The sequence below is a fragment of the Neopsephotus bourkii genome, unplaced genomic scaffold (genome assembly GCF_033783945.1).
Source record: "Neopsephotus bourkii isolate Nb327-2 ecotype Australia unplaced genomic scaffold, CSIRO-AGI_Nbou_v1 NB_1106, whole genome shotgun sequence".
In the NCBI taxonomy this organism is placed as follows: Eukaryota; Metazoa; Chordata; class Aves; order Psittaciformes; family Psittacidae; genus Neopsephotus; species Neopsephotus bourkii.
This window is the reverse complement of record NW_026901593.1, coordinates 119,169-141,888: the sequence shown is the minus strand read 5'-3', so window position 1 is coordinate 141,888 and position 22,720 is coordinate 119,169. Positions and strand designations below refer to the sequence as shown.

The 22,720-nt window shown below is 39.1% G+C and overlaps 1 protein-coding gene across 1 annotated transcript in view; it reads right to left on the bottom strand.

Moving 5' to 3' along the window:
• LOC133217111 (adhesion G-protein coupled receptor V1-like) overlaps window positions 1-22,720 on the bottom strand; it is a gene marked incomplete at its 5' end in the record, with an annotated part of 188,845 nt that overhangs the window by 48,682 nt on the left and 117,443 nt on the right. The window contains one exon of the mRNA XM_061362253.1: window positions 2,074-2,231. Coding sequence (XP_061218237.1) covers window positions 2,074-2,231 — 158 coding nt within the window. The remainder of the gene's footprint in view (window positions 1-2,073; window positions 2,232-22,720) is intronic.

The following is a 22,720-nucleotide window of genomic DNA, read 5'->3' as shown; positions in this document are numbered from 1 at the left end:
ACTACCAAAGCAAAAGCAGGTCCCGCTGAGCTTGTAAGAACATGGAGTCAGTGGAATTAACTTCTCCAAAAAGTGGGTCATATAGTAGCATTCAAACTTTCCAAGTAGCAAAGATTCAAAATTTAAAAGTGGTAATAGGTTTTACCACTGCAAATTCCTTTGAATATGTCTTTAAAAGCACAATATATCAATAAAACATTAAAAATAATGTAAATGTACTACCATCATCTCAAATTTCAGGAGGGAAATATTCAGTCAGAAAGTCAAAGGCCTGTAGTTAGCAGCTAGCACCACGCTGTGTAATTAGAGACAACATTAAAAACTACATAAATCACCAGCTCTTTTTCCAGAAGCTTACACTATAAACAGAGCTACACAGAGAGTCCTCATATAACCCCAGGCACCGTAAACCTCAGCACACAGCTCTTCATCTCTAAACCAACCTCTCTCCAACTTGCTCTCACCCACACGGCACAATGTACGTGCATTTCTGCTTGCAAAAGCCTCCTCCTAGCAAAACTCCAGCTTGCTATGCAGGCACATGAGTAGTAAAAGTTACAACCCCTTCTTTAAAGAAAACAAAAACAAACCCACAAAACTATTACAGACATTTTACATTTTACAGAACCCAGATTTTTGTATTTTTCCTTCTGCATTCTCTATACCGTTCCTGCACTTTACCAGAGAAAGAAAACACTATGAATCCTATGTTAAATCAAAATTTTGCTTCAACCCCATTATTTTATATCTTTATGTCACGTAGCTAGAACTCATGTTAGTACTTTCTGCGTTTTGCATGATGACTTTATTTATGGTATTGTTTCAACATTCAGTATTTTTCTTTCATTGCTTTAACTGCTCTGAAACTACACTTAACCTTTAACATATGAATATGGAATCCCAATCCTTAAAGAGACTAAAAATGCTATTTATAAATAAATAAAATGTATTATCAAGACTGAATAAGAAGCTACCTTTGCAATTGCTCCAGGCAGTTCCTTTTATATCAGAGAGATATGAAAGAATAAAGTGCAATTAAGGTCTTGGGTATCAAAAGCTGTGTTTATCAGACCTTTTCCAAATTCATACAGCTCTTAGTCAAGATGACATATTGTCACTAATATAGAAATTAATACTTTAAAGAACTATCCAGATGATAAATATTTATTTTCATTTTCTCATAAATGAATATATTTCTCATAAATATATTTTCATAATATATTCCCATATATTATTATACTTTTCCATACAGAAATAAGATTTTATAACCCAAACATTAGAAATATACTTGCACTTGTTTATAAAAATCAGATTTTTTTCCCAAAACACCATGAAAACAAAAGAAATATTCTGTGCTTCCTGGAGAGAGTCCTATTATTATGCTATTGGTCTAAACTGCTGCAACTATATTTTGGGGACATTATTGTACTTGAAATTGTTCTGACAGAGGAGGCCGGCCGATATTTCCTGTTTTGCATAAGACAGATCTTTTTTTCTCAAGCACATTTCAGTTGTGTGTGATGCGGGGACATTTCAAAACAGAGCCATCAACTCCAAATACTCCAAGATGCGGCCTGGGCGTTAATGTGCAGCCAACAAGTGCGCTGCAAAACACCAGCACCAGGATCTGTGCCGATTCCCTGAGGACAAGCAAAGGAGTAGAGCATGTGTTCATATTGCTGTCATGTATGCAAGCAGTCACTGCTCCTGACCCTCCAGAGCCCTACTGGGACAAGGTTGTTCGGTACCCCCACCAAAACCAGCACACAATGCTCCAAGCAAGGCGGTGCTGTGTGTTATCACTCTTCTCTTTACTAGACTAGACGCAACCAGTGATAATGACTTCTTGGTTTAGGTTTAACACATTTTTATCCTTCTAAGACAGTTAAGAATCTGCATAACTTTCATCATTAAAGTACTTTCAGAGACTTCAAAGGTGATGCCTAATATTAAACAAGTATGTAGGCTCCTATTGAACTGTGGTTTCTAGTGGTGTTTTCTGAACTGGTGAGAATAGTCAGTACCGTCCTGAAAGTCTAACTTGTCTGTATAGGGGTAGCCAACCAATCATACCTGCAGCATTTGTTCTTCCTCTGAAAATATCATCATACGCTTTCCATTGTGGGGTCACCTGGTAGGCGTGGATGAACACCACAAAAACCACTACCAAGCACATTAATGGCACCAGAGCAGCAGTGAAGAGCGCAGCGTAGGCATTTGGAATGAAGCACCTGATGGAAAAACAAATGAAAAAAATTGCTATTGATAAACATAAGAGACACCTTGAATGTCCATGAGTGAAATTTCAAAAACAAATGCTTTTGAAGAAGGATATGTGCTCCAAACCACAAATTCTTTAACTCTGTTATCAGGGTAACCTTCATAGGATGCACTAGGTTCTGTTGGTTCTTATCTCTTCATCATATCTTAAGGAATATAACATTTGCACCTTAAAAGTATGCATGTTATATTTTAGCCTAATCGCTGTTGGAGAGATTTGAACTGTTGCAATGGAACACATTATATTTTAACAAACTCCATGCATGTTATATTCATTTAATGTGATCAACTGTTAACTCACAAAAGTCTAAAATGCCATTATGCAGCTTTCTATACTTAGCTCCTGAAACCACAAATTAATGTTTCAGAAATATATTATAAAAATAAATTAGTAAGTCTTAAATTCAAGATAACTATTCCTCCTCAAGTTGTCAGACATTATATCACTCACACACTGAACCCAAATGCTTCCTCCCTTTCATTTTTTTCAGTTGTCTTGTCTCTCCTTATCCTTTCCATTTATTAAAGTTAGAATTATTTATAAGAGTTATTCCTGAAAAAGAGTCAAGCATATAAGATGATGACTTGAAGGATATAGAGAAGATAGTTAAAAAGAGCTCTCGACAGCATGCAAAATCACAGTTTTCTGTGAACTCCCTGGAGATCAGTATGTGCTTTACAGCCACTGACCTACTCTAGAGATGACGCACAACAGAGCAGCCCAAGGGACAGCTTGGGAGTCAGTATGTCTAGAGAGTATGTGGTCACTGCTATCCCTACTAAGAGGGTGTAACTTACCCAGCCCTTCTGTTTGTCAGTTCAGCTCTGCTAAATAAACTTAGAGTCAATGCTGGGAAGTGCTCAAGGCCAGACTGGATGGGGCTTGGAGCAACCTGCTCAAGTCTACTGGAAGGCATCCCTGACCACGGCAGGATGTTGCAACTAGATGGTCTTTAAGGTCCCTTCCAACACACACCATTCCATGATTCTATGATTGTATGACAACATACATCTGAGAAGAGCCTAGGTACATGTTTCACTGATACACCTGGCATACCTTCAGGGTTTGCTTAGGTTGACATGAGTACTAAGTCCAGAAAATCAAGATTACACTCTGTCAGCTCTTCAAGAACGTCAGTTGGGCATAATCAATGAATCCCAAAATAATTTCCATCAGAATCTAGATAATTTCTGCAACTCTCTTCAGGAGCTACAGGCTCTGTCAGACATCAAGCTGAGGTACCACCAGATAACACCACCACACAAGTAAGCAAGAAACAGGGAAGGGCAGGCTGGACAGAGCTTGGAGCAACCTGGTCTAGTGGAAGGTGTCCCTGCCTGTGGCAGGGGGGTGGAACTAAATGAGCTTTAAGATCTCATCCAATGCAAACCAGTCTACAATTCTATGATTCTTTACTGCACAATTGGTGTTCTTTTCGCAGAATCACAAAATGGATGATACTGGAAGAGGCTGCTGGAGATCATTTTGTCTGAACCTCCTTCTCAAACACAAACCTAGTGGCCCAGGACTGGGTCTAGATGGGTTTTTTTAGTATCTCCAAGGATTAAGACTTCATGACCTTTCTGGGCAAACTGTTCAAGTGCTCAGTCACCTTCACAGTGAAACCCCCATCTGGGTCTGTCCTCTCTGCACCCTCCCTTCAGGTGTTTATACTCATTAATTAGATCCTCTAGAGCCTTCTCCAGGTTGAACAGTCCCATCTCTCTCAGCCTTTCCTCATAGGATTAATGCTCCAGCACTTACTCACCTTCCTAGCCCTTTGCTGAACTCTGTCCAGTCTGTACATGTCTCTCCTGCATTGGAGAGGCCTAAACTGGCCCCAGGACTCCAGCTATGGCCTTACCAGTGCTGAGCAGAGGGTAAGGATCACCTCCGCTGACCTGCTGGCAACATGTTTGTTTCCTGAACATAGCATCTGACTCATTTCACCCTTTTAATTTTTAGTATTTCTTAGGTATGAAAGTTATTTTTCTTCTTGAGTGGGTCCAACTAGCATTGAGACATGAAGGCACATTACCATAACCTATCTACTTTTAATGATCAAAATGAAGCCAAGAATCTTAGGACAGTATAGTCTCCTATGAAATCATATTTATGTTCTAAATTCTGTAATTTTTTTTTCAATTTGATGCATTTTTGTATCTTCTTCAAAAACATCTGAACATCTCAGAAGTTTTCTGTGAACACTATATTGTTAACAAAAGCTGCATAAAAATGAAACCCCACAAAGATGGATAAATTTTGCTAATACCCCTAAGTACTCGCTATCAAAAAGACACTGAAATGTTTTGTATAAATGAAATACACACAGACATATTAACAAATATTTTTCTTGAAAGCAATGATGAGCAATTCACTGATGACCACTGCTTTCTGTAAGTTTTATTCACATATAGAAGTGTGATAACACATGTCAAAAGGTATCTTTTATGCTGGAAATCATATGGGACATCATTATAGGGATTAACTGAAAATACTTATACTTGACACTAGGGGCACATATGCATTGTTCTGTTACCATTAAACATTTGTCACATGGAATTACTGCGTGTCTCATGTTCCTAGCATTGGATGGGAATAAAATAAAAATGTCATAAAACTTCAACTAAGTTGCTGTTCCAGAATACAACCACTCTACAGAAGAAGGCCTAGAAAGACTGATGTGGAAACTGGAATGATCCACATAACTACAAACCTTACTTGTTTAAAGAAGAGCATTATCTCCTGCAAGATAGTCTTCAAGCAAGTTCTTTTTTCTCTTTTTAAATGGGCCTCCTTTGTAAAGTAAGACTTTAATCCATGAAAGATGGAGCTATTGTGCACAATGAAGTATTTTTTTATTTCTTTCTTGGGTAAGTAGTTGTAAGGTTTTTGTTTTGAACCGAGTAACAGCAGAAAAAATCACCAAACTTACAGCTTTGGGCAGAAGAAAAATAAAACACTGCTAGCTTCTTCAAAGATTGTCATTTTATTGCAAAGTTTATGGGACTTCCTATTAACCAAATTAACAACTGACAAGATGTATACTGGAACTATTTGTTAGTGCCATTACATAATTAATAATATAAAAAGAAAAAGAAGGAAAAAAAAAGGCAAAAATAACCAGGAAATGAGGACTATTAAAAAATTTCAGGAAGTTATAAAATCAAAGAACTGGCATATCATTTTCCCTACTGAGCAAGAAAGATTTAAAATAAATCAATGTATTAAAGACAGCTTCATTCCATCATTGCTATATCTTGAATTCTAAGGACAAGCTCCTCGAAATGCATCTTGAAATTATGAAAAGTTAAGTTTGACCAAAAAGTTGGAGGTGTTCTTCCTTATTAAATACCCAGTGTTCTCATCAAGTTCTGTCAGCAAAAATCTTTTGACTTTTAACAAGTGACACAACAAGAGGAAACAGCCTCAAGGTGAATCAGGGGAGATTTAGGTTGGATATTAGGAAAAGTTTTTTCATTGAGAGGGTGTTCAGGCACTGGGACAGGCTGCCCAGGGAAGTGGTGAAGTCACCGTCCCTCAAACTGTTCACAAACAGTTTAGAACAGGCCCTTAATGACATAGTTCAGTTCTGGCCTTGGCAGTGCTGGGGTAAATGCTGGACTTGATGAACTTAAAGGTCTTTTCCTACCTAGCTGATTCTGTGACTTACTTTTCATGTGAATATTTCTCCAGAGCTAAACCTAGATGATGATTATTATTATTATTATTATTATATTATTATTCATATTAGTATTACTACTATTGTTCTTGCATGCTTTTAATTTATTATTTATTTTCATTTTCATTACAATCATTTAATCCTGCACACAAGGCTCTACAACTCTTGAGCTTCTCCCATGTTTCAGGCACAGCTGTTTGGTGGGCAGCCCAGCACAGAGAACAGGAATTGTGGCACCATGTGAATTTCCTCATATTGCACATTACATCAGCAAAGTCAAACGCAAAAGTCAGACACCTGAATTTGCACCTCCATTTGTACTTCATCATCTCCACACGGAGAAACAAATGTATGTATCTAAAATAACCTAACAAAAAGCAAATCCTCAATTGCTTATTCATGCTTTCTCAGCAAATTCTTCACAAAGTAGACAGACACTACTTAAAATTAAAATACACAAATTGGGTTATAACCTACATACACTTCTACATATTCACATATTCTGGCCTTCCATAAAAAGCAGCTTGCTTTTCCAGATTTTAGTTTTGCTACATTATCCTTGAGTTAGTATTTCGTATTTTTCCTTAGAATGCACAATTTTTTGCTAAATGCGGTGGAGGCCAGACAATGGAAACAGATAATTACTTGCTAAAAAGTTGTTAATCTGACAAATTATCTGCAAAAAATTGCATATGAAATGTATCTAACCAGCAAACCAAAACATCAAATGTCTTTCTTTAATGAATTTATCCTAGATAATAGTATTTATTATCTGCATCTGATGTTTTGGGCAGCATAACAGTTTTACAATCAACCTGCTTTTGAGAACATTATAGGTATTTAATAAGTGGAAACTCTGGGCTTTTAATTTTGACACAATTGTTAAGCATAGCCCTGAGAACATATGGCCTCTTGTGTTACATCTCAGACTCGCCAATAAATTCAGTTCTCTTATATATGTTCATTTGCACATTCAGCTGACAAACTACTCCTTTGTGGACTTACATCTAGTGCAATAATTCTTACAGGAATTTATGCTGCTCCCTCTGGTCCCTTCGAACTTTCTGCCTGTTTTGGAAGACTGTTGCTCTTCATATCAAATCCCTTTGTACAAACCCAAAGCAGTAAGCACCAGGTATCGCTGTAGCATTTTATTTCTCTTTGTACTAATCTAGAGGCCCTGATAGATGTACACTTCACACACAATACAGGACTGCCAACATTTTATGCACATGGCCATCTACCACAGTCTAACAGCAGTCATATTCCGTAAATACATTAGGCAAGAAGACTGATGTTTGTTCAGTGTTTTATTTTCCTCTTCCCTGACAGGGAAAGAAACATATGGACCATTTTATGCTGTAGAGATTTATTGGGGAGGGGAGGTGTTGTTGTTTTTTTTTTTTTTTTTGGTGGGTTTTTTTTAAGGCATTTATATTTCTACTGTGGTCTTAGAAGACCCCCCCCACACACACACCCTGCAGTCCTGCATTCAGCTCTGGAGCAACAACACAGGAGGGTCACGGAGCTGTTGGAGTTCAGAGGAGGCCGCGGAGATGCTGTGAGGGCTGGAGCAGCTCTGCTCTGGAGACAGGCTGAGAGAGGTGGGCTTGTTCAGCCTAGGGAAGAGAAGGCTCCTTAAGGGGAGACCTTAGAGCAGCTGCCAGTGCCTAAAGGGGCTACAAGAAAACTGGAGAGGGGCTTTAGAAAAGGGCATGTAGGGGCAGGGCAAGGCAAAGGGCAATGTGACAGAAGGGAGATTGAGATGAGCTCTTAGGCAGTTCTTCCCTGTGAGGGTGGTGAGGCCCTGGCACAGGTTGCCCAGAGAAGCTGTGGCTGACCCATCCCTGGCAGTGTTCAACTTCCCCAAGAAACCTGTTTCAATGCTTCACAGCACTCACCTCTAGAGACCATTTCCTAGGGTTAAACTTAACTCTTTCTTAGTGCAATGTACACACTACATCTTGGCATAGCCAACATGTATTTTTAACTTTTTTGTCACAAAATTTCTTTATCTACTCATAAATGACTGCAATTTTCCCCTCCAAACTTCTTTTCACTGTCCTAGATCTTTCAGTCTTTCTGAGCATGTTTTATATTGAAGACTTTTCCTGGTCTCATTGCTTACTCCACTTTGTTAATGTATTGATTCAATCATGAGATCCAGCACCTCTGGTAGCATTTCATCTCAGTACTTCTCAGTGAATCTGACAACACCAGAAGGAACTTATGTGTCCTTAAGACTAAGTTACTTTATATATAGACCAATACCATGTCTGCCTTTTGAGCCATAGCACGAAGTTGTTGACTTATGCTCGTATCATTTACAAAGCACAAGAGCTTTTTGCGAAGAATTGGTAAACAGCCAATAGTCATTCCCCATCCTATTTTTGCATAGTTAATGATTCTTGGCAAGACACAGTTCTTTGCACATGTCTCCACTGAAAACCACATTACTTTTTCAGAGAGATCTGAGGTATCAGTAACATTATGAATTATAATTGACATTCAGTGTACTTCTTTCCCAGCTTTGTTCTGTGGTAAATTTGAACGGAAGCTCCTTTTTTCCCAGGCTTGTATTATATGAGGCAAATCTAAAATTTCCCATTTCATTAGTAACCAAGGAAGAAGTTGAACAATATTTGAAGGCATTTTAAAGTCATGATTCCTTGAGAAGTTTCATCTAAGAATTCAGAAAAAATTACCTGAGAACATAGTCTACTGATAGGTTTTTTTATGTCTTGGAATATATAGGGAAATTTGAGATGCCTATATATGTACCAACATTGCTCTGAAGGTCAGAAGCTAAACAAATATTGGACATGATAAAACATTCAGCCCATAAAGAATTAAAAAGCAAAACTCAAAAAGGTTTTCTGGACAATGGACCACATCACTTACTTAAACTTCATTTCATTCTTTCACAGGGTTACAGGTCTGGTTTATAAAAGCACTTGGAAACTTTTGACACTATTTGAATTACACAGTAGGATGCAATACAAGGAAAGCAAATACAAAACCTACTACAGACCTACCACAGTCACTGGCTAGTTCTTAATTCTGCAGAAAAGAACATGGAAATTACTGGTGATCACATTTAATCAGAACATGATTTGTAACTTTATGCTGTTCCAAAGAGGTACATGTCATACTTGGATGTATAAACAGCAGTATATGCTGCCACACATAGGAAGGAACTGTTCTGCTCTAGTCAGCATTACAAATACCATGTTGGCACGCTGTGTCTAGCCTTGGCACTTTTAAAAAACATGAATTAAATGATTAAAGTTCACAGTAGAGCTTGAAGGCTATCACAGGTTTTATAAATGTGCTCCACTCTGGACAGACTGAAAAAAATTGATTTGTTTGGTTGGCTTGTTTTCTTGTTTCTAAACGGAAGGGACAAGTATTGGCAAACTACAAATAGACAAAGGAAGAGGCAACCTAGGAGTAGGCAAAAAGCAAAAGCAGGATACTTTCTCCATGTTGTAATATATTTTTCTTGCTAGAAAACAAAAACCAAGGGGCTCAAACTATTCCAAGACTGGCTACCAGAGTAGTCACAGAAGGGATTAGATGTATTTAGCAGAATCATAAGGATCAGAGCTAGTTCCCTTAAAAGTGGACCCAGACATAAACTAGCAAGGTACTTTCAAGCCCAGCAATTGGTGCTTCGGGGAAAAAAAACAAATAAACAAAAAAACAACAAAACAACCCAAAAAACCCCAAACAAACAGGAAATATCTAAAGCAAATGCCTTACAATGAAAGATGTTAGGCAGCTCTTGTTTCTGTGCTTGAACTGTTCTTTCCAATGAAGCCCCTACATTTCAGTTCTAGTGCAAAGATTTCTCTTCTGGTGAGCACTTGTTAAACATTTCCTAGGCTATCCACAGAGCAAAACCCACAACAAGAAAAAGAGATGATCTGAGCATTCTTTTTTGTTGCCTGCCAAAGCCTCTGATGATAAGAAAACTCATTTATATCCATAACTGACTAAAATATTGCACAAACTAAACTGCATAGTAGGAAAAGCAATCTTTACAATGCCCAAGGATGAAAACTGCAGGTATAACTCCAGTCTAACAATGCCGTGTTTTCATCCAGTACTCAAAACAACATTTACCAAAAACTTAACATTCATGGCTATCCTGTTACTGCATCCTGGTCTGGCTTAATAGTCTCTCTGAAGATTTGCATAAGACACAAACGATAGAATTCTAAAACAACCCATCAGCAAAGGTTGTTCTTTTTCCTTTTGCAAAAGGCAATACAGTAGGCATGGAGGTATCCCTAGCATTACATTTTTTTCCTAAGCCTTCAGAAAGCAAACACTGTTTCACGTGTGTGCTGAGTAACAGCATGGCATGCAAAGGATAGTACTGAGTAATGCTTCTATCATCTATACTTATTATATATTAAGCACAGGCCATAAAATTGCAATTTCCAATTTGCAGAATAGAAACAAAACTCAGCAATGTAAAATATTTTTGCAGGGCTTTGGAGGATGTCAGTGCCAGGTCAAAATGTAGAATATAGGGGATTACAGCTGCCAGGACAGCGCCTAAAGAAACAGGTCCCTCTGTCCCTGTGGACGCATTTACATGCCAATATAGCTTGAAACAATATTTTTCAACCAAATATTGGTTCATTGTTGGCACAATGTGTCTGATCAAGTAAGTGAAAAGGAAAAACAAGGATCTAGGAAAAATTCAATCAATACTGACTTAATGCAGGCCACCCACACTGGCAAATGATCTAGGGATCTATGATCAAACATGGGCTCTTAAGATCCAAAATGCCTAACTCTCTTTTGTATTGCTCCAGCTAGTTATTTTCAAAACCATGTCTAGGCAAAGGAAGACTGAGTCAAAAAAGTAACTTCTGATGAAACATGAGATTAGACTCCTTCCATTCTTTACAGTCTATAAATGCTATTCCAGCCCTACTCCAGGCCTTAGGGTTCTGTGGTTAGTTGACCTTGGCTGGACACCAGGCGCCCACTCTGTAACTCCCCTCCTCAGTGGGATAGAGAGAGAGTAGAAAATAAGGAGGAAAAAACCTAATAGGTTAAAATAAAGGCATTTAATAAAGCAAAAGCAAAGGCTGCATATAGAAACAAAGGGAAAACAAAGATTTATTCTCTACTTCCCATCAGCAGGTGATGTCCAGCAACTTCCCAAGAAGTAAGGCTTCAGTACATATAGTGGTTGGTCCAGAACACAAACTCTGTGATAATGATTGTTCCTTCTTTCCTTTCCTATTAAGCTTTTTTTTGCTGAGCAGATGTCATATGGTATGGAAAGCCCCTTTGGTCAGTTGGGGCATCCTGCTTGTGTCCCCTCCCAAAATCTTGCCAAACCCCAGCCTGCTGGTAATGGGGGATGCTGGAGAGACAGTCTTGATGCTATGCAGCACTACTCAGAAGTAGCCAAAACACTGCTGTGTTATCAGCACCTTGCTATCTATCCATACACAGCACAGTTCTATGAGGCTGCAGTGGGGAAAATTCATCTCAGCCAGATCCAATATAGCTATCACAAATGCCTGTGTGCCACCTGTGATGACACACCACTCATACCCTTGGTTTTTTTGTTTTAAAAATACTCCCCTGGTTGCTGTCAATCCAGCTCTCATGTTGTTTCAAATACATTAAATTAAAAACAAACAGACAAACAAAACACCAAAAACCAAACCCAAAAGAAAAACACATAAAGCACTACATTTTAATGCTATGAAGCCTCTGCAGAGAACACAACAGATATAGGACAAGTGCTGTGTAGAGAGAGAGTTTGAATAGGTAAGTAAGAACCAGTCTCTGTCACTTAACCTTTGGACAGTATTAGTCCTTGCAGTCCTTTTAGGAATTAAAAGTCATTTTAGCATTTGAAAGTTTTCAGAAGTGACAAGCAGTAACCTCCTCAATTCCACACGGCCTAGTGAAGTTGCTAATTTTAGGTGCTAGCAGATACCTCACACTTGGAGGAAAGCAGGCCCCATTGTCCTAAAAACTGACACCAGAATTTTCATTTCTTTATCTTGTGTTACAGTGGGAAGATCAAACTTCTACAGAAAATCCAATGATGATTAGGAGAATGTATTTCCTTACAGTCATATTACAGTGTTTATATGTAAACTAAAATCAGCCAGTAATGTATATTGAAATATTAAGATCACACTGTGGTAGTCATATTTCAGTAGTTAACATAAGAAATTATATAAATTAAGGCCTAAATATAAACTGGTCTTGCTGCAAATTTGGATGTTGTAATTTCTCAGCCAAGAAAAGTGAATGCTCATGCCTGTGCTGTTTCAGAAGCTGAGAGCAGTGTATGAGCATCTCTGCCTGCAGCAAAAATCTCCTGTAACTATAGAAAATAAGTTATAATAAAGTACTGCAGCTGCATAATGATGTGCATTAAAAGGCCATGGCAGCTGTACTGAATCTGAGCATTAATGGTCAGATGCACTCTGATTTTGTAATGTTTCATTATTCATAGTAATTTCTAAAATCTCTTTTTAGATGTTAGAAATTCCTTCATTTCTAACTTCTCATTATTCATAATAACCTCTGGCCCATGGCAAGGGTTAAAAGCAGAAGTGTCATAGCTTGGGTAAATCAAAGGCAAGCACAGTGGTATCATGTCTCAGGAAGACGCAGTACGTCCCCTATCTTGAGTCAGTGCTTCAGAAACTTTCGTATGAGCACACTCAGAAAGGACCTTCCATCCAACTAGGTTGAGTTTTTCTACAGGACTGAGCGGAGAAGAATAATTTCATGTCAGTAAGCATAAATTACAGCCGCCTCAGGGTATTCTAAATTGCACTTGGAAGGCCAGAGAGGTTGTTCAGGTAGTGGAGGCAGTAACTGAAATGCAGCATGGCTCTACATTTTGATTATTTCAGCAAGAGGTTCCTCTCATGAAATAGATTATCTATCTATCTATTTATTTATTTATTTGTTTGTTTGTTTGTTATCTGCTCTGCAACAAAAAAGGAGCTCAGGATGACAAATAGTACATTGGGATGAGATGAAATCTTAGGCTGTTCTTCCCTGTGAGGGTGGTGAGACACTGGCACAGGATGCCCAGAGAAGCTGTGGCTGCCCCATCCCTGGCAGTGTGCAAGGCCAGGTTGGACGGGGCTTGGAGCAACCTGTTCTAGTGCAAGATGTCGCTGACCATGCCTGGGTTGAAACTGGATCAGCTTTAAGGTCCCTTCCAAACCAAACCAGTCCATGATCGTGTGAAACAAACAAAACTCTATACAATGCAAAAGCCTCTGTTAACATTTAGACCTGGAGATTCTCTGGCTGTGCTGTTTCTGGTGAGAAATGAGATATGGTTTTAAAATAACCCCTCAGTAATATAGGGAAGGGTTGCCTGCAGCTCACTTATCAAAAGGAACATTTGTTTATATTAGAGTTCTTTATTTATCCATAAGAGCACCAACATGAGCTTATGATGGAAGTTCAGCAAAAACTATTGTTTATGTTTAAAAAAAAAAGAGAGAAATCTTTATAAATGCTGATGCATTTTGTTACATTTCTAATTTGTTTTACCATTTTCTTAGCTTTCCTAAATCTTCAGGTAGAAAGCCTTATTTTTAGCAAATTTACTTTTTAAATTACAGACAGGTTTTGTTGTTTAGGGTGGGGTTTTTTTGTTGTTGTTGTTGTTTGTTTGTTTTGTTTTTTCAGAATTGGAAGCAACAGGAACTGACATTTAAATAGCTTCAAATACATGTCATGCAGACAGAAGTATAAATATACAACTCTTCTCTCTGTCATATTAAATTTCAGAAGTGCTTTACACATAACAGCATGACGTGTTCCTGCCCATGGCAGGGGGTTGAAAATAAATGAACTTAAGGTCCTTTCCAACCTAAACGATTCTATGATTCAATATGAGTTACAGGGAACCCACTAACATTAGAAAACATTTTGCTTCATAAAATTTAACTTCAGCAGAGTGCCAGTGTCCTAAAAATCATCATAAACCTCTTAATTTCAATGCATGCAGTAATTAGGACCCATTGCTTGCAGTTGGGGCACAATTCTCACCGCTGCCTATATGTTTTTATGGAAAGAAATAGGCAAAATAGTTCTACTAAGAACATGTATATACATGCATACCACTTTAAAATCTGAAACTGTCTAGTTAGAAATTTCCAGAATGTAATGAATACTTTTCCAATATTTTTTTTCTAATAAAACCAGAATTCTATCTATTTTATAATGCTGTATACGAAAACCAGAGTTCAGCTTAGAATTTGATACAGGCCACATAATTTAGCCAACATGGTTAAGCATACAGTTTGTTTGCAACTCAATTAAAAACAACAACAACAACAACAACAACAACAACAACAACAAAAGCCAAAACAAGGGGCAGAGATTTTCCAAAGAAGATAGGAGAGGTGCTGGGCAGCCACATCCTGCCAGGGCGATGTCAGCAGGATGTGGGCTATGCCATGCCTCTTTGAAAGCTCCAGCAATACCCTTTGACTCAGTGATAAATCAGTGATAAACCTTTACCACAGTGCTAGTGATTGGAGTTACCTGTTCAAAATATGAATCAGATATACCAGACAGTCTCTCCTAGTCATTTTCAAAGAATCAGAGGATGGTTTGTGTTGGAAGGGAACCTTAAAGCTCATCCAGCTCCAACCCCCTGCCACAGGCAGGGACACCTTCCACTAGACCAGGTTGCTCCAAGCCCCATCCAACCTGGCCTTGAACACTGCCAGGGATGGGGCAGCCACAGCTTCTCTGGGCAACCTGTGCCAGGGCCTCAGCACCCTCACAGGGAAGAACTTTGTCGTGGTTTTAACCCAACCAGACAACTTGTTACCCACTCCCCCCCCTTTCTTGCCCTCCCCCTACTCCTGGAGGGACGGAGAGGAGAATCAGAAAGAATGCAACTCCCACGGGTTGAGATAAGAACAGTTTAGTCACTAAGGTATAACACAAATCTCTACTGCTACCACCAATAATAGTAATGATAAAGGAAATAACAAGGGAAGAGAATACAACACCCCATCACCAGGCGACCGATAACTCGCTCCCCCCAGCCCGACCAAGCACCAACCGATACCTCCTCCTACCCTGCAGTCCCTTCTAGCCCCTTCCGGGTCACCCCCCAGTTACATCCTGGGCATGACGTGCTGTGGTATGGAATACCTCTTTGGTCAGTTTGGGTCAGGTGTCCTGTCTCTGCTTCCTCCCGGCTCCCCCTCCTCCCTGGCAGAGCATGAGGCTCACAAAGTCCATGGCCAAACCAAAACATCATTGTTTTTCAGCTCTGTTCCCAGCTGAAAGTCAAAACACAGCACTGCACCAGCTACCAAGAAAGAGAAAAATGACTGCTACTGCTAAACCCAGGACAAACTTCTACCTAACAGCTCATCTCAGTCGCCCCTCTGTCAGGTTAAAGCCATTTCCCTTGTCCTGTCCCTACAGGCCCTTGTCCACATCCCCTCTCCAGGTTTCTTGTAGCCCCTTTAGGCACTGGAAGCTGCTCTAAGGTCTCCCTGGAGCCTTCTCTACTCCAAGCTGAAAAAGCCCAGCTCCCTAAGTATGCCAAAACCTTGTTTGGAGTTTTCAGGGTGGTTCCCCCTCGCAGCAGAAACAGCTCTCAGCACAGTGCATGCAGGGCAGAAGCTAGCAGTGTTACTGCTCTGAAGGAAGTACTGGTTTCTTTCCTCACCAGCTCTGTGAGAAACACAAACTTGTGAGCCTGCAGAGGGACGACTGGTACCCCTATGCCCCTTATCAAAAGCTGTGCACTGTTTGGCATGTGGCAGAAGCAGGCTTTGAGATAAGCTGCTGCTTACAGCCACGTATCCTGAAGCCAGCACAGCTCATAAGGCAAGACAAGGCACCTAGCAAAGACCTGGCACAGCCCCATAGCAAACACTGAGCCTCTGCCCCAAAATTACCTGTCTGGCTGGTGCTGCATGTTCACAGTACACTTCTGGACACCTTCACAAGAATTCTCACTTTCTTTATGATGTGCAAGTTCTTCAGAACCCTGTGGCGATGGTGTTCCAAAAGCTGTTTCACAGGTTATCCTACACTAGATGTGGTCTTGATCCTTGGTGACTTCTACACACTTTGGTGTCAAAATGTAAAAGATGCCTGGCTCAGTTTGCCCTACTTACCTAAGAGATGGGGTGCAAGAACTGGAATCAGGGGGAAGGGGAGGCAAGCACTTTTCACCCTGTAATTTCAGCAAAACAGTTGATTGAGAAAGTATATACCTATGGAATTCTTTTGGATAAAAATTAGGAGAGTGCTTTCCCTATAGCTGCAGTAGGTTCCACCATGGTACTACTTTCGCTTTTGTTTAATCACTTTCCCTCTGTCGGGAAGGTTTTAAAGGAAAATAGGAAGTTCTCTGGAAAACTTTAGAAGGAAGTAAGGTTTTTTCACTGGAACATCTGCTCATGGGTCCAAGCAAGCAAATATCAGAAGAACCATAAAATCTGCCCCAAACAGTCCAGTATAGATGAGAAACAAGACACCCCCTTGTATTAGTACATTTGGAGACTTCTGTAGTTAAATACTGCTGATCAAAGAACAGCACAGCTAAACTGACCTCCTTTGATTTAGTGCTGTACTAGACCTCTGCCACCTTACTGGTACAATGGGAAAATGACCAATGCAAGAAATTTCTTCCTGCCCACACTCCTGCTGTTGTGGTATGAACAAAAATGAAATCTGTGTTTTTGTTTGATGAATTTAGATCAATTTATACCTCATGCAGATTACCTTTTAATTTATATATAGAATTCAACATGGGAAAATTAATTCTTTTACCGGTTGCAAGTTTGAAATTAAATACAAAATGTTTAATAACAGCTTTTCCCGTTTTCATAGATAATGTGGCAGTCAACCCTCTAGCACTATTTAATTTTCTTTCAGCTTCTTTCCTCTATACAGCAAAAGAAAAAAAGGAGAGTGAGGGGAAGAGGAGAAGAAGGAGAGGAAAAAAAGGTAATGGAAACTCAGTTGGACCATTGTGGTTAAACTCAGAAAGCAGAGGAACTTACAATTGCCAGAAATCAAGCCAAGGCTTGATTGTTTTTGTTTCTATTTGGACAGATTGTCCCAGCAATCTTTTAAAAGTCAACATCAGTGAGAATTATTGCTAGAAATCTGACCCGATCACCTTTACTCCCATGTAAAAATTCATTATGAGTAGCACTGTATTCATTAATGGATTTACTCACAGAGTAACTATCAACAACAGAAAACAGTGGGTAAAATCCAGTCCACCACAAACAAAGAATGAAGAAGTGCCAAGATGCTGTTTTGAAGCAGCAAAGAACAGAAGATTCAGTTTGAGTCAGCATGTGCAGCAAAACTCTTGTCAATAAACCAGACTTATTGCATAAGAAAACAGAGAACTGTTTCCTTGTTTTTCTCCAGTGCTGCTGTTACTGTAAACAGCTCAGGAAAGGGGAAAAGTAAAATGCCTAAGCAATGCTCTTCTATAATGCAAGTGTCATCTGCTGGTTTAGAATATGGAGCACTATGTTTCAGTCTTCTCATTATACCATCCTCTGGAAATTTCTCTGAACAATTTTATACCTCCTTTTTTGCTTTTTGCTTTTTCCTCCTGTGAAAGTAAATACTAGCAAAGCACTGGTTATGAAAGAAGAAGCAGCAAGGACTTAGCAGAAGCACTGCATTAATACAGCTTGGGCTTCTAGGCACTGGAAGCTCTAGAGTCCACCGGCAGGTCACCCCAGAAGACTTGGAGCCTTCAGCATTTGACCAGGAAAAAAAAATCTGGTGTAAATCTGCTTGGAATTGCTTAGAGCAGGGCTCTTGCTAAAACACTGAAGTTTTAAAATTATATGAGCTATGTGTCTGATTTCTGTTAATAATGCTCCTGTTTACATCTAAGATTTTCTTTCCTATGTGTGTCAGCTAGCACCAATGGTTTTGGAACGATCTACTATGGGGGGGGGGGGGGTATTACTACTTAATATTTGTTGCATTTTCTCATATGCAAGACAATGTTCCCTGTAGTAGCTTCTAGGGTAGCCACTACCAATTTGCTCACTTTTCCCATCCACTCTTTAACCCAAGGATTTTAGTACAAATCTAGCTGAAAAAGGACATGTTTCCACATGCAAACTGTCAAACATAAACGAAGCATATGTTCACAGTCCTTCCCTATGGCATGAAGAATAATAAAATGTCATGCAAAAGCTTTGGGATTTTTTCTTCATGATTAACAGCAGTATTTAGTATGTAAACTTTTTTAATGTGCATGCTTTGTTGCAACATAATAAATGGGCAGGATAAGCACACACTTAAACCACTTGCAGCTTCTCTATCAGACATGCTGGTTCTATATAAGCAACACTGATGAATAAATTTAGTAGCACTACTACAAATCATAAATTTAGTAGCACTACTACAAATCAATCTGCTAAAGCTGCACTCCTTTTCCTCAGAAGTATCTTAGCATTTAGAGGTATCACTCATCAGTGAGATATGCTTTTAATTACTGGTGCTGTTACTAGCACAGACAAGTTTGCCTTCCAAATCACAGCTCCCTGCTCTAAGTACTGTTAGTGTCCATCGACTTAACATAACTAAAATGTGAGCACAAAATTGATCTATTGCAGAATAATCCTCTGGTGAAGTTAAAAAACAAACAAACTTTTTTTTCTACTTTTTAGGAAGATCAGATACAAGAGGTTAGATATATAAACTTATTATAAACAGCATGTCAGTGTCAATGAAGTAATTGGAGCCAGCTGCTGGTATTGATCTCACGATTGCTTATTTTAATATTTCCTGCTATAATATAGCATATCAGATGAAGGTCTTTATAAGCTGTTGGAAAATAGATAAACTGAGAAGGAGCTTTTTTTAGTAGCAGTAGGTGGTATTCTGCTCATTAAAGATCATAAAGTAGGAGGGACTATCGTGCTATTTCTTACAGTCTGAAAGGAAATATGAAACTTTTAAAAGCTGTCAGTGGCAGGGATGAAAGCCTTCCTCCTTCAGACATTCTGTTACCCTTTCTATAGTACTACACAGGCTTCAGAGAAGTCTCTGCAGAGTTTTGCTTGAGTACAAAAATCCTGCTATCTGACTGAACTTGCTTGAAGGATCAGGCTCCATAGCCGTTTGTGGACGCAGCTTTCACCTCTCAAAACCTATCCCTGCAAGCCTTTAAAACTATCTTGGTGTGTCAGAACTTAAGAGTGGCTGGGAATTTTACATTAATAACAAATATGTATCTCTAGTCATTTTTCAAAATTCCATCACTTAAACCAGCCAGAGTTTACCTTTCTTTATTTTAATGCTTTAAAAGCATAACACAGTGGTTATGCCTGTCTTTGATGTGCTAACATTTGCTTAACATTAACAGCAAATATTTACCAAGATACAAAAAGCATTCAGCCCCCTGCCCCCAACTATATTCCTCCACTGAACACATATGTTGGTAATGAGGGATAAATAAAAGGCAATTAAAGCCATCACATTTAGCAGTGTTTTTAAATAATCCTTAGCAGTGGGTAGCACATTAGGCAGCTTCATTTGAAATAATGAATGAGTTCAGAAAACAAAGCATGATTACAGAATATAAAAAGGCCAAACTTCATATTCTCTTAACTGTTGCTATAGGTCAGGGAAGTAGGGCAATTTGGCCAGTCTACATATGTATATATGTACATTGGGATGTATGTATTGCGTAGTCTTAATCCATGGGCCTCTGGTTCATCAGAAATGTTTCTCCCACAGTAGCACTGAGCTCAGCATGGGCTAATTTACCCTGCTGAGACAGGCAAAACAGTGAATGGTGAGAAATCAACCAGTGAAAAATGCAGGCTTTTTCCCCCCTGCTGCTTCTTCTGAGTGGTTCATGCAGCATTCAGCCTTGCATCCAGATGTGCAAGTATTTGAGCTCTAGCACTGAGATCTAGCAATGATGGCTTGCAGAAGCTCTGAAAACCTAGAGGGTTTGCCAGTGAAGTGCAGAGGAAGGAGGTGGATAAATTGGGATAATAGGAAGCACAGGCTGGAGAGAGAGAGGACAATGCAGAGAGACATTTCCAAGCCCACGCAGATTATAAAGCAAGGCTCGGTGGTTAAGGGATAGGAATTCCACATCCACTCGTGGTACAAACCTCTTTCTCTTAGCACATCTGATGGCTCAGCTAAATCCCTGAATCTTTTTCTAACTATTCCTGCCTGTGAAAGTCTGGTGTTTCACCATGTTCTTCTAAGACTCAGGACTAAATTCAGTGCTTTTGAAGCAATTTGAGTAAGGGCACATGAGACTTAATCCAAATACTTGCACAGAAATTAGCTCGCTCAAGCTAAAAAATTCCTGTTATTGGTAGTGGCACAAGTCCTTGGGTTTAAGAAAGCAGGTCTCCATTTTAGGGAACAGCTAGCAAGCCAGAGATCTGTGCCCAGAATGTGTCTCAGCAGTGAGACACATGCAACTTGGTGAGACGCAAAGCAATGTCCAGTATTTCATTTTACCAGATTAAGTGTTGGTGCACCAGTCTGACAAGTGTTTGGTTAGAGAGAAAGCATGGGTCTATCTGTAACAAATAATTAAGGTTTATGGGATCTTCCTTGTAAATGCAGGCAGTAGATAATTAGAAGTTGTCCTTGAAATAAAACTTAAGAAAAAAGAAGTAGCATCTGGAAAACTGCTTCAGGAAGTTTTTAGCTTTATAACAGCATCGAGTGAATTAACCTTAGAGATGTACTTAGGCAACTCATCATGAATTATGATGTCTTATTTTTTTTGTTTAGTTTGGGCCCTGAGCCCAGACTGTCCCCATCCTCCCACCTATCTCTGTGAGTTCAAACTTATATCCCTGTAAGTTCAAACACGTTTAAGAAATCTTTGATGGGCCTTATTGTTCAAACTTCCAGTCCTGGCAAGACTTCAAAGTAAACATTTTTCATTGTACCCGACTTTTATGCACTGCCTGTAACACCAAATATACAAGCAAGACATAATCACTTATAGGTTTGTGCTTCTTTCAAGCCTTCCAGTTCTTCACTACACTCAGAAGTGATGGGAACCCTGCTACCCTACTAGCATTTGTGCTTCACCACACAAGAGTATCTTTGGAAGGTAGAATGTACTTCTGTGCACTGTATAGCTCTCAGCATACAGGTATTACACAAACCAACAGGTAAGAAAATACCTTAGAGCATTAGTTGTCTCCATGCTCTACTTTATGACTAGTTGCAACCCAGGAGGGCCTTACATGTTCAAAGAAACTAAGCAGGCAGACAGCAACTGCGCTGCTTGTTGTGTCTGCAATCAAGGTCTGACTCCCTCTCAGATAAAGAACCTTTGCCTTAGGCTGGACTGTATGATAAGACAGAATGACTAATGACAGAAATGTAGGGGGGGGGTTATAGAAAGGAATTTTGCTGTACAACCTTTTTTCATTATTTCTCATCATCATAGCAGATGATACATTACAAAGAAAATATATTTGTGAGAAAAATTATCTTACCCTTTTTCTGCTGTGAGGTGTTATCATATCACTATCACTGAACCTAAATACAGGGATACTTCTGTAATTCTAAAGTTTTGTAATGGTACATATGGTTATTCTCTGCTCAGACCGATTGCCACCGGGGATGTTAAAGAGGAAAATAAATGAGTCAGGTGGGACCTGCTGAGGGGGCAGATCATTCTTCCCTTGGGCAAATAGAGTGATACTGCTCTTAAAAGAGACACCTCTAGAATCTGGAGGGATTGGCAGAGGGAAAGAGCTCTTAGAAGTGCAAGGAGAAGATAGCCATGTCTTAGAAAGAACAAAAGAAATATACTGGGAACTAGAGGAAACTATACTTTGCTTCAGTTAAAAAAGGTAGGCTAAAGCATGACAAAAGATGTGCTTGAAAACCAGCGCTTGAAAACTAGCATGACCAGCTTTTGCAAGGACACAGTGGGCAGGGAGATATTTGTTTATAAACTGTTACATTTGTATTCTGTCATGTCTACTCACTTCCAGTTTTCTCCTTTTCAAGGGCTACTTGTTTTCGTTTATACACTAATAAAAACAGTCCTTTGGTCTTAGGGAAGTTCAGTTTCAAGAAACTAGTCTAGTCAGACTCAAAGCTTAAAGCTGCAACAAGAGTATGTCTCAAGTTTATGAAAACCATACTTCAATGCTATTGTAGGTAAGAGTTTTCAAAAACTCAGATGAATTAAGAATTCAAGACCCTCTAACCTGTGATTTATTTATTTATTTTTAAAAATATATAATATCTGTTATAGCTCTGGACAATACTTTTTGTACAAGTCCAGTGAATAATTAACCTTTAAACTCATGTTTGTGAAACTCGTCTCAGAAACAGGTGAGTTCAGGTAATACCCTTTCAATGGGTATGGATCCTCTGACTTCAAAGCGCATTTAAATTTTTACCTGTATATAAGTGTGAACAGTTAAATTTTCAGTGTTATAGGAGAAATAAGAAAGGCACTTCACTGTAAAGGGATTCCTGTTTTAGTTCTTTTGCTTGCATCTTTGTTTTGTAAGTCTAAGAGAATTATAAGGTGTCACGAACCCAAACCCAGCTTTCTCCATAGAAGATGAATGAATTGTTTCCAGTCTTAAGTTAGTCACCAATCTGAGGTTTTATATCTATACGTGCACTGGTTTCCAGAACTGTCTGCAGTCTGTAAATCCTGTGATGCAATCCTTCTAAAGATACATGGTGGACCTATATTGCTGACATTTTTCTTCAATGGA